Below are 12383 nucleotides of genomic sequence, written 5' to 3'. Positions count from 1 at the left end.
GCACCACTGTGAGACACTCGATTATCCAACAGCGCAGAATCATGTGCGGGACTATTTACAGCAGTTGTGATTGTCGAAGGTGCCCTTAATGAAGGATTAGAGGCATGTGCTAAGGGCATAGAACCACCTATTGCTTTAAAAAAAGCTTTCAGAGTACTTTTGACGCCTCTGCGGGTGGGAAGATTTTTGGATTTTTTTAACATAGAAAGATGTTGTTGTTGCTTGGGGCGTGAAGGCCGCTTGCCTCTGGAGCCCAAAATGTGTTGGTTTTTAGGGGTTGGATCTGATGATACCAAAGCACCTGATGCAGTTGTTACGGAACCATTTTGGGACTTATTTGCCTGTGCACTTGGGTCAACCAGATCAGCATCAGCCGGACGAATGATCTCAGTAAATTCAGGTAATAACGTGGTTATTTGACGTGGGACAGGCTGACAATGAGTTTGTACGGACAGTTCTCCACAGTCAATCACATAGTGAACAAAATGCTCTGGTGGGTTCGGAGATGACAAACAGGACATAATTGGAGGGTGACTATTATTTTGAGTCCATAAGAGGATCATTTCTAATTGAGCAGCCTGTTTTTGTAATTTTTCATCCATTTGTGCGAAAAGTTTGTGGACAATCAAAACAGAAGTATTGATTGCAGAAAGCGTACTTCTGTCATATTAGGTAAAGAAACGACAGGACTTGTTTGTGGGGGTCTGACAGCACGCAGAGTTGGATAAACAAAAGAGGCGGCCAAAGAAGTTGTTTTAATGGAAGAGGAGGCAGAAGTTGAGCCCTTGCTTACAGTCTGATGACCCTCAGACCAAAGGGAAGTGGGTGATTCACACTGGCTGGCATGTAAAGAGATGCCAGCGTGATCTTCGGACATACTCAGGGATGAAATCGGAGCAATCAGAGAAATGTTCTTTAGGGAATGGTGATAATGTTTCTTTTTCCTCTCATCCATTTTCATAGAGTCCAGGATAGTTACATCTGACATAGATTGAATCGGTTGAACATTATTCAAAGAAGGATTGTTTCCACCCCATTTTGCGCCAGGTGGAAGAGCGACACACATTTGTGACTGTGCCATAATGGAGGGCTGATTAGTAAGACCTTCATTCAGGGACACATGTCATTTTTTTGAAAGCATGGTTGCAGAGAGAGTTCTATGTTGTAACGTGGACACAAGGGAGCCTTTCGTTGTAAGCACAAACTCTGGAATTTGGGAATTGAACATTTGTGGTATGGTGCGGAGTTGCTCTGGCGGAACAATGTTGTTAGGCATGTTAGATTTAAGGGTATAGATTATAAACACCATATACAACAATAGAACTTAAAACTTTTGAATCAACACTGATATGGCTCTTACCAATTGACCACAGCACAAAATCAAATGCAAAATCAAAATAAAAAATAACAAATGGGGTAGAGCCACAGCCGCCGCGTTGCTGCGAAGCGGCAAAGCGGAACTTAATCGTGAATGTCCTCGTGCGCGCGTGCGGTGCACGTGCATGCAGACTTTATGCACGTTGAAGTTCGCTGGTTCCTGGGCGGGACAAGAGCATCCTGTCAATCACAGGTAATACGGGAAAACACTGAGTGAATCAGGAAAGTTGCAAAGTTCAGTCTGTAATATCAGCAGAAAGCACCCGAGCAGCAGCGATTCCAAGCGGCAAAGCGGAACTTAATTGTGAACTTCCTCGTGCGCCTGTGCCTTATTAACATCTGAAACTCAGCATTGTGGCCCATCCCCTCAGTGACAAACCTTTTCATTTGCAGGTTGCCCAGAAACCCACCATAGCAGCTGGTCTTGGATGGTGGTGTAGGGCCAGTGAGGACTGTCTCTGGCACGGAGTATTTCTTTAATACTGCGCTCTCCAGGGCCAAGGGAAAACAAGGGACTACACGAGTTATGTATGACCAGGGTATCGATGGAGCAAAACCCCAAAAGGCAAAAGAAATGCTCAGGGACACTTTTTTTCCCTGAAACCGTGACTGACTTTGTTGGACACTATCCATATAAGTCCCTCGCCAACCTTGCTTTACAGAACAGGGGCTAGACCTTTAGACTCAGGGTCACTCTTTCTTTTAGAGCAAGGGATACGCCATGCTGCTTGACATGTCCTTGAAATCGCAACTGTTGAGTGTCTAGACTTGCACGGGGTAGGAGGATGGATTCTTGGCAGGGAAACAAAGTGCAGAGCGAGCCTTTTTATGTGTGGTTTACTATTCTCATGCTCAGAACTACATATCCCAGAATGCACTATGCCTTACTTTGAATACAGCGGTCCCAACAGGATGACATGTCACAGAATATACACAGGCACACATAATATGTGGCCAAAAATCCCTAAATCAGCGCAGTGGCCTCAATGACATGTCCTCGAATGCACAGTTTGTTAATAAGTACATAATGCATCGTGTTTCACTCATGAAAGATAACCCAACAGGACGTTCTATTGGCGTTTACTCTGCCTCGCTCAATAGCGATACACACATTTGACTACAGGTCGTTTACTTGCTTAATAAGGGAGTACTGTTAAAGTTTTGCTGACTGCTTTGTTGCCCTGGTAGTGCCTCCCAAAAGTCCAAAAGCCCAGCCCTCCAGACTCCCTTTGGTTGAGGCATGGAGGGTGGTCCAGATGGCTGTTCTGGATGGGCTGCTGAGAAAACAAGAGGGCCAGCCACTGAGGAAGCAAATGGTTGGCCACCTTCTCCTGCCTTACCACTCTGCTACACGCTCCTTAATGGAATCGATTCACTGAACCAACAATGAGAAATGGGGCATGAAACTTGACACTCTAAAGCCCTTTCCGATATATTTTATTATTTTTCTCAGATGCATTAGCTCCATTGTTATGCGGGACACAAAAAAGGTTGGATTCTATAAATAAGACCTGTCAAATTAAGTTGTGTTTTACAAGTTCCCTAAATGTTAGGTAAGCACTATGTACTGAGAAATGTGGATTAACCCACTGCTACGGCACCTATTTCTTTGAGCTCATCCTGTACTCCCCAGCATTTAAGTGGAGTCTTGTATCTCGGGGAGGCAAACGTCGACTGATCTAGAGAAGTGGTTTAATATGATATGATATGGCATTTAAAACGCGCCTATACACAAGTGTTTCAAGGCGCGACGAGGGAGGGGAAACAGAGGGAAGACAGAGACAGCGATCCTACTGGGCCAGGTGACATTGAGATTGCGCAAGTGCAGGGGAGGGGGCAAGGGGAAAGTGCAGGGGGAAAGGAGAGGTGGCAGTGCAGTATATAGGATGACAGTAAAATAAATAAAGAAAATAAATAGAAGTGCAGCCAGCTGGTGGCAAGTGCAGAAATCAGGTGTCAAGTGCTGGTAGGGGCTGTAGGGATGCAGAAACAGTCCCCGAATGCAAGGGTTGCCAGGGGGGCAGTGCAGGTGTGCAACTGGCGGGGGAGGACCTGGGCCTGAGATCAGAGGGTAGCCAGGTAAACCAGTTCAGTTTCAGATTCAGCCAGAAGATCAGCAGGAGAGAGGAGGAGAGAAAGCAGAAGCAAAGAGGAAGGTCTTGAGGTGCTTCCGGAACCAGAGATGGTTCTCCTCAAGTTTCAGAGAGGCAGGGAGGCTGTTCCAGAGGGCGGCCCCAGCAGAAGAAAGATATCTACCACCAACGTGCTGCTTGGAGAAGCAACAAACGCTGAGGGAGTTGGAGACGGATGAGCGAAGAGCTTCAGACGGAGGATATTTAGGAAGAGAGAGTTGAAGGTATTGAGGTCCCAGGCCCCAGAAGGCCTTGGGCACAATGCAGAGGGTTTTGAATGTAATCCTTTCCGCCACTGTGAGCCAGAGCAGAGATTTCAGTCCTGGAGAGATGCGATCCCTGTGCTTAAGGCCAAAGACAAGTCTCACAGTCCTGTTTTCGATGAGTTCCAGAGGGCGGAGAGTAGAGGCAGGCAGATTTCGAAGGAGGCTGTTGGAGTAGTCCAGCCTAGAAAGAACTAGAGCTCTGGAGACAGTGAGCTTCTCGGGGAAGGAGAGGAAAGGAAGAATACCTCTGAGGAGGTGCTGGTAGTGTAACTTCTTAGAGACGTTAGAGATGTGAGAAGAGATGGAAAGTGTGGAGTCGAAGATGACCCCAAGGTTTTTAGCCTCACAGGTGAGAGCAGGAAGAGGGCCAAGAGAGGCCGGCCAGAGTGACAGGAAAGGAGGGAGCAGGTGTGCTGATGAGGAGAATCTCGGTCGTACTGGCATTAAGGCAGAGATCATTGGCGCCAGAGATCATTGTGCTACTCCGGGATGGCGGAAAGACAGTCAGAGATGAGAAAAGGAGAAGAGGTGGCTGATGGGAGCCTGAAAATGAGCTGAGTGTCTTCCGCATAGCACTGAAAGTTGGGGCAGAGAGCGGCTATGCGGTGTGCAAGAAGTGCCAGATATTGGTTGAACAGCCAGGGAGAGAGGTTAGACCCCTGGGGAACACCACAGTTAGAGAAAGAGATAAAGGAGAGGAAGGACCTAAGTTGGACTGGGTCGGGACTGGGTTTGAGGCTGCCTTTCTGAATCACAAATGTATGCAAAGTAAACATGGACCTTTGTTGTACTCGGGCGTGTCCATCACTTAGGTTCATAAGATATTGACAATGCTGCAAATGTTAAATAAAGAAGACAGCTTTGCGCTATCTTTTCTAGTAAATCTTCAATGAACCGTTGTGACTCACTGAGACGATGAATAGCAAAAACGACTGCAGGTTTGAAATGGTGGCTCTGTATGAACCTTATTCTGGTTAATTCCTGCCCATACCAGATCAGACCTTTATCTGCATATCGATTTCTATGAAACTGGTTTCTGAACACCGAAAAGCAACATGCGCGCTTCACTAACCATTGACAGTCCAAACAGAAACAGGTACCTACTCCCATTTCTAGACTGATTTGTGGTTCTGTAGGGCAGGATTATAATTGCTGTAGAACAACGTAGCCAGGCTCACCACTGGTTAAGAGAAGAAACAACGTTAAACTATTGAGAAAGTGGAATTAATTCATTTTTATATGTGATCAAAAAGAGAAAAATAACGTGTACCAACCGAGTTTGTTTCTGTTGGACAGCAGTGTGGCTGTGCAGTGCAGCACGTGTGGCAAGGCCGCTTGTACCAACTCCCAACGGGAAATACTTTGTATTGCTTCAGAAAGCGCTGGAGAAAGTCCGTGCAATTTGTTCTCCACCAGGACTCGTTCAAATGACTACAAAGAAAGAGATAGATATACATTTACAGAAACATGAATTGATAAGTCAAACGAACAATTTTACTGCACCGCCAAATAAACCGCAGGCTCATGTTAAAATGCATTTGAGAACAGGTAGATTTTTGGGGCATGCCAAGTCCAGCCTAATCTAGTCAAGAAAGGGCAGTGGTGACACAATCCACATCGAATGGTGCAAATGTAAGAATTTCCTGTTGCAGGAGCCACGACATCGATAGGAAGCTATCAGGAAAGGAGCACAGAGCCGCACCATTGGCAGCGGATGCCTCACAGGAGCCTTTACATCAGAGGCAGACTTGAGATTTCACGCAAGCCAGACACGAGGCCCATTCGTTGGTCCTTCAGGGGAACCGGTTTCCTGGGAAACCTCACAAATCCTCTAAAGGCTGCACTGCCTTTGCCAGCACACTTCCAAAGGAAGAGACATGACATGTAACCATTGTTGTGGTGTCAAAGCAGGGGGGTCTGTATCAGCGAAGAAAACTGGACGGCCTAACGGACAAGACAGGCCTGTGAGAGACCGTGGGCCTCATTACACGGTAGGCGGTGGACCAAGGTGCTATTAGCACCTTGGTCCATGCTGGTAAATTACCGGCACCGCCTTGGCGGAAAGGGGAATTACCGCCCTACTCCAAGGTTGGTGGGGCGGTAATTCCCCCTTCCACCATTGCCCTTCCCCATTCCCATTTTTGCCCCATAGGGCATAATGGGAATGGGGAAGGTGCTAATTACGGTACCGCAAATTTGCGGTGCCGTATTTAGCACCAAGGTCCCTTTGCGGGTTGGGTTTTAACGCCTGCAAAAAGCAGGCGTTAAATTCCCCAACCCGCAAAGGGACCTCGTAGTACGGCGGTAAGGGTTAACGGTCACCGTTACCATTAACGGTGACCGTTAACCCTTACCGCCGTCGGTGTAATGAGGCCCCAAGAGTGCTAAAACCAGAGTTGCAACTTCCCACCTACGAACAAGGTGAAATAGGCAGTGACTTCTGGGGGGAAAGACAGGATAGCGTTAGAGGCCATGTTGCTGTGCATGTAATGCTGGCACTCCACGGGGATCAAGTCAAGCTTGTATGCTGCCACCTGGACCCTTCCAAGAGCCATAGCTCTGGGTGTCTGATCTGGGGTCGGGAAAGGGATCATCCTAGTAAACTATGGAAGCACATCTGTGATCATTGTTCGTATATCCTGCATATTTTCCCAGATCTGCAGTTCACCTTACAAACGGAAAGGGTTTATGTTTACCAGCTTTCGATGCGACTGCCATAATATTTTACCTTTTTATTCTAAGTCCCACCACTTTCACTACAGATTTGCTGCTGAGTGCACATCTCTATCACGCTATGCCTCTCAAGTGACTCCAGAATAAACATTGCCAATTGCCAGACCCATTGGAAGTTAAATGCATGCCTATTAATGTATTGTGTTAGGTCTAGTATTAATGTTTGATCAGCTGCAAAGACTGTTCCACCTTTTTAGGACCTGATTCTAAAGATTTCACTTGATATTTTAAGAATTCATCCTGTATGCCAGATAGTACCATCCTTGTGCTCACTTACTTTGTGACATTTTATTCAGACAGCAACGTAATTATGGCGGCCAACTTACCGTCCTGCAGTGGTGACAATGCAATTAGTCTCAAGATTAAAATTTTGGGTGAACCCTGAAACACTACATATTTTATGTGTTACTACAGCTCTATAGACCAGGATAATTACATACCATCAACTTATGGCCTGAGAAAGGGTCATTATTCAAGCGATAATATCTCCCACCCCCAACAAGGTCCATAAGGCTATTAGCACTTAGTGGTAATAGCAGTATGTGTTGTGGAGTTTTTGGAGGTGAAGTACAAAATGTTACAACAGTAATTCAAGTAAACACCAAATTGCGTAAATGAATTGAATGTGGTTTTCGTGTTGAAGCATTTAAATAGCAAGGTTGTCTCCATGAATTAAACATTTTAATTACAGTTTGTTAAACTGGAACAATTTTAACATGATCAAGGTTGAGGTGTAAACAGCTTCTCTAAAAGAAAGTACATTTTTTAGATTCCTCTTTAATTTGTTACATGTAATGTTATAGTGAAATAAAGATCCTCCCTGAGACGGAGTGTCGGGGTGAAACATATTCTGCCTGGAAATTCCATTTTTGTTTCTCGTCTGCTTTAAAAGTCAGACTGTTCAAATGCAGTTAGTAACAGTAGTTATTGACTGCACTCCAAACATTCTGATTGGCTGAGAGGAGGTCAATAACGATCACCACGTGATAATTCTGGATGTTGGATCCTTGAACTCACTCAATGCCAGATCTCGCTACAATTCTGTTGTGTTATTTTATTATCATTTGTACCGCACACCAATACCATTTGCATGGTCTACAGGTGGTGCTCTGGCGGATCTAGAAGAGAGTGAGTGGCTTTGGTTAGTTGGGAAGGGAATGAAGGGCAAGATTGCAGTGCTTTGTGATGCGCTTGCAGATCGAAGTACCCTCTGCTCTGCGTTGATGTAAACGTTTTAGATGTGAAATGTAGGATGCAATGATGCACTCTGCTTATAGTGTGATTGTGTTTTGGCCAGTGGGTGAGTATGGTAGTTGTAGTTAGAAGTGTAAGTCTGAGATGTTTGTAGTCTGAGGAGAGGGTGTTTTGTTAAAAGCCATGTGCTAGTGAATGGTTAGCGTATGTGTGGGGGAGTAAAATGGAGACAGATAGAGGGCTAGTCAAAAGGTGGGGAGTGTTCACTGGGGATTTCCTAGTGATTTCAAATTATTGGTCTTGCTGTTGGTTGCATTATATATAGTAAGATATGTTTGGCTTCTGTGATTGATGTGTGAAAAGGTTTTTTGTTGAGGTTTAGATATTCCTGGGACAGGGAAGCCGTTCTCTTAGGGTTTTGGCAGTGCCTTGATGTGATGTCTTCCAATAAGTATAATTTCCTGAGTGTCTGAAGTTGTACTCTAGTTAGGCAGTTGTGAGCTGGTGTGCCATTTCCTTAGGTGGTGTCTGCACATGTAAGTCGAAATATTGAGAAGAGTTGTTTTCACTGCTTGATGGATGTAGGTTAAATTCGGTCTGTTAAGCATCGAAGAGCGTAAGTCGAAATATTGAGAAGAGTTGTTTTCACTGCTTGATGGATGTAGGTTAAATTCGGTCTGTTAAGCATCGAAGAGCCAGGTTTTGAGACTTTTCATGAATTTCAAGTAATCCTGTAGGGAGCGGGTTTTCTTTGGTGGTGCGATCCAGTGTTTGGCTACCATAGTCGAAAAGTCACAGTCTCTGTGTGTTTCCCTGCAAAATCTTCTGTTTTCTAATAGTATGTAGTTTCTAGATATTAGGTCTCTGGTTGGCTGGTAGAATGAGATTTTGTTTTGAAGGAATTCTGCTGCTTGACCTGTGCTCTGTGGGTGCGAATCTCCTTGAGCTTGAATCCCTTTTTGGCCAGTGGAGTGTTCTGAGAGCCATTGTTATGTGTTCCCTCTTGTAGCTGCTGTGTTTTGGATTTGAAATAGTGTTTTTGTGAGGTAGTCAGTCATACCTAGGTAAATGCTGTTTGCATAGCCAATTCTTGAAAGAATCAGAGAGATGTCTGCCAGGGCTCTGTGTGCAAAGGAGAGTTAGGGCATAATCCTTGGGACAGCATAGAGATGGTAGAAGCACCTTTTCACTATGGCGTTGGTTTGAGGGTCCACCGTGAGTCTGTTGGCCATTGTTATGCCCAGATTCTTGATAACATTAGATGGTTTAGGGCAGTTACTCATTTCCAAAGGCAGTGGGTGAGGTGTTTACGATGAGTGTGTAGTGATAGCATTATTATTTTAGTTTTGCCTTGGTTACGTTTTATTTATATGAGACAGTTGCTGAACGTGGTGCTGGAGTTTCCGTGGTCAGTCATAATTGTATATGATGTGTGTGTCATCTGCAAAAGTTTAACAGGTGAGCCTATACTATTTAATGATCTTCATCAAAGGTGTCATATGTATGTTGAAGAGGAGCAGTGAGAGTCTTCATCCCTGGGAAAGGCCACAGGTAATGATGGGTTGTGGGGTTTAACTGTAAGGATGCAGCCATGTGATTTCTGTTCTATCCATTAAGAATGATCTGTTTGATTGTAGAGTTGTGTTATGGAGTCTGATTTCTTCATGTCTTATAATTAGTGTGCTGTGGTGAAAAGTGTTGAAGGCCAATGAGATCTCGAGGTGTACGAGCACCAAGGTGATGCTGTCGTCTGGTGAAATTTTGAGGTCATCCCAACAGGAAACTAGTGACTATTCAGTGACTCTCACAATTGATCGATCTAGTACGTTATTAGACTCTACGTACTCCAAGTTATAGCTGCATACATAGCTGTATAGAATTGAGGCTGGGTACAGTATGCTTCAGATAAGATGAAAGTTGGATGGGTCTTCTGGGTCTCCAGCTATGTTTTTTAGAAGTGGTTTGACTTAGGCAGTCTTAAAAATGTATGGCACAATTCCTAATTCAAGCGAGCAATTCATTAGATTGTAAAGTAGAAGGCTGGTGTTTTCTTGTTAAAAATCTATGTGTTGATATTGGGGGGCAGAGGTCAATCGGAGAACCAAAGTTCCACTGATTATTTTAAGTCTGTGATTGATATTGGCTTAAAACTATTATGGGTGCGGTGAAGGCTGAATGTCTTTGCCGGGAGTTTGATTGTTGCTTCCAATTCAGTTCCCTATTGCAGCATTGATGGCTTAACGAATCTTTAGTACTTGTGCTACAGTACGTTAGCACCTTGAAGCATTTTTTGTGCTAGATGGAATTACCAAGAAAATACTTCGGACCCAATAACCGGACGAACATCCCCTCATCATTTCGACTCATGCAGGATCACAATGTTTTTTCAGTCATGCGTAGGTTATATAATGCTAGTTGCGTCATCTATGACATCATCCTATGTGGCAAACTACAAAAACCTATTGAAGGGTGGGATTGGATTAGGGGATCATCTCTGCATATAGAAAATGGCTGTGTTAGTCCCTCATTGGTGGTCTCTTTTCTGTGAGACACACCCTTGGATACTTCTAATCACATGATATGATATGATATGGTATTTGTAACGCGCCTATACACGAGTGTTTCAAGGCACATGGTACAAGGCAATCGTCACAGCAGAAATGGTGGCAGCGGACCAATATTTTGCAACATTGTATGAACAAGTGCATGGCAGGCTATTCTAATTGGTTGGCAACCCAAATCCAACCTTGGACATTCAGCTTGCTAGAAGCACGTACATAGAAACGAAACCCAGGTGGTTGGAGAGATGTCAGCTCTTCCTTTGTTTTCCAATTAGGCCACCCTCACTCATCGGTAGGCCTCATGACAGGGTCTTCTGTTTGAAGGTTGACCTTGCCAGTCTGCACAGTCTCGGGACATCCGAGGGAGTGAAGGTGCACCACTATTTTAGCTCCAGGCCCAATGAATAGCCCTTGTTTGTGAGCTCATCATCACGCGTTGCAAGACCATGAATTTGTCCATATTGACGGTGCTTTTAACCTTATTTGATTCAACATTAGCTGGTTGCAGTTCTCCTTTTGTCCTTTAGAGACTTGCTCATTCTATCCCATATTGACATTATGCCTTTTAATCCTCCAATATTTGGCATCAGTAAATGTTCGTGTTGATCCTAATCTTTAGAAAATATGTCCTTGAGCATGGTCTGCTCGCAGACTCCCTTTGTGCTTTTCCTTCATCTCCTAAAATAGCATCATTGGTTCAAAGCCAATGTACTCCCCTATTTCGCGAGGAAAACAGCTTCTGCATCGTCTCTCCACATTTAAGATCCTGCGCTCGTGTTTTTGAGGTAACTGGGTTGATTGACATGAGCCGTCGTCCATCTTGTTCTGATGGTAGTTCTAAACAATGAATATATACCTCTTCTAAGCAAGCTTCTATGTATTATTTTTACCTTGTGTTTCAGAGTATTTACAGTTATTGACAGGCGGTTCCTTCATTCTTCTTTGTATTCACAAATACTGCATCATGCAGTACATGTTTCTCTTACTGCTTCAGTTACATTATTAAGTATTTTCTTATCGTTTCAGCATAGGGTCATATATCTTCTTTCGGACATTCTTTTGCTATTATAAGACTTTGTTTAACGTACATCCATGTCTCGCACCATTTTTTTCATGGCTGCTTTTCGACAACTCTGCAAGGAACATGCTTCTTGGTAGGTTTCCTCCACTGTTTCAATGTGAGGGTATCTTCTGAATGGCTGCCTGAGGCATAGCGGTTTTCATACAGTCGACGTAGTATGAACATGTTGTATACATTTGTACATGAGTTCCCAATTGTAGCTCCTCATCAGTTACTCCAAATGGGTGGGGGTGGGATGGCGTTGACTAGGGAGAATGAGTCCACTTGCTCCTCTACACTTGGCTTCTGAAATGGTTGATGACATCATCACATAGTTTTTGGGAACAAGGTGAAGATACTTTGCTGCAGGAAATAGAGTTTCTCATCTCAAAATCAAATCAAGGAAATAAAAGACCCAATTTCTTGCAACAACTGCATCGTACCATCGCAAACCCTGTGAGACATCACGACCCATCTAAGCCACACAACAGACCATTTGATGCAGGCCACAGTACCACATACACCCTCCCAGAATTCAGCACTCTATCAACCATCAACAAACTAATAAGAGACACCAACAGCACTGGATCCCCCAGTGAGACATGCCCACCGGGTATCTACAAAAAACCTCTTAACCACAAAACACCAGCCTTATACTTTCAACTCTGTGTAAATCTATTGCTAAACACAGGAACAGTACCAAAATCATTCCAATCAGCGTACATCAAACCCCTCCTAAAAGATGAGACAGGAAATACAGAAGACCCTACTAACTACAGACCTATATCAAATCTATCATACCCAGAGAAATCCAGAGAACCCATGTCTACTAAGAACTACTCAATCATGTAGAAAGCTATAGAATACTTGGCCAATCCCATGTCTGCTTCACACCCATGAGAGGAACTGAATCAGCACTCCTCCCCATAAGGGACGACCTACAAATAAACGCAGATAACAGCACCCAATCAGCCCTCATACTACAGGACATATCAGCCACCTTTGACACAATAAGGCACACAACGTTAACAAAGAGACAATAGGAATGAAGCATTAAAAG

The 12383-nt window shown here is 44.2% G+C and overlaps 1 protein-coding gene across 21 annotated transcripts in view; it reads right to left on the bottom strand.

The window, feature by feature from the left end:
• Positions 1-12383, bottom strand: part of UNC80 (unc-80 homolog, NALCN channel complex subunit) — a 3486058-nt gene that overhangs the window by 3365400 nt on the left and 108275 nt on the right. For all 21 annotated transcript variants that reach the window (XM_069615884.1, XM_069615886.1, XM_069615890.1 and 18 more), the window contains exon 3: positions 5050-5206. In XM_069615884.1, coding sequence (XP_069471985.1) covers positions 5050-5206 — 157 coding nt within the window. The remainder of the gene's footprint in view (positions 1-5049; positions 5207-12383) is intronic.

This window comes from Ambystoma mexicanum, chromosome 9, assembly GCF_040938575.1.
Source record: "Ambystoma mexicanum isolate Mex_15411 chromosome 9, UKY_AmexF1_1, whole genome shotgun sequence".
Lineage (NCBI taxonomy): Eukaryota > Metazoa > Chordata > Amphibia > Caudata > Ambystomatidae > Ambystoma > Ambystoma mexicanum.
The sequence above is the reverse complement of the archived record's forward strand: the minus strand, read 5'-3'. Positions and strand labels throughout refer to the sequence as shown.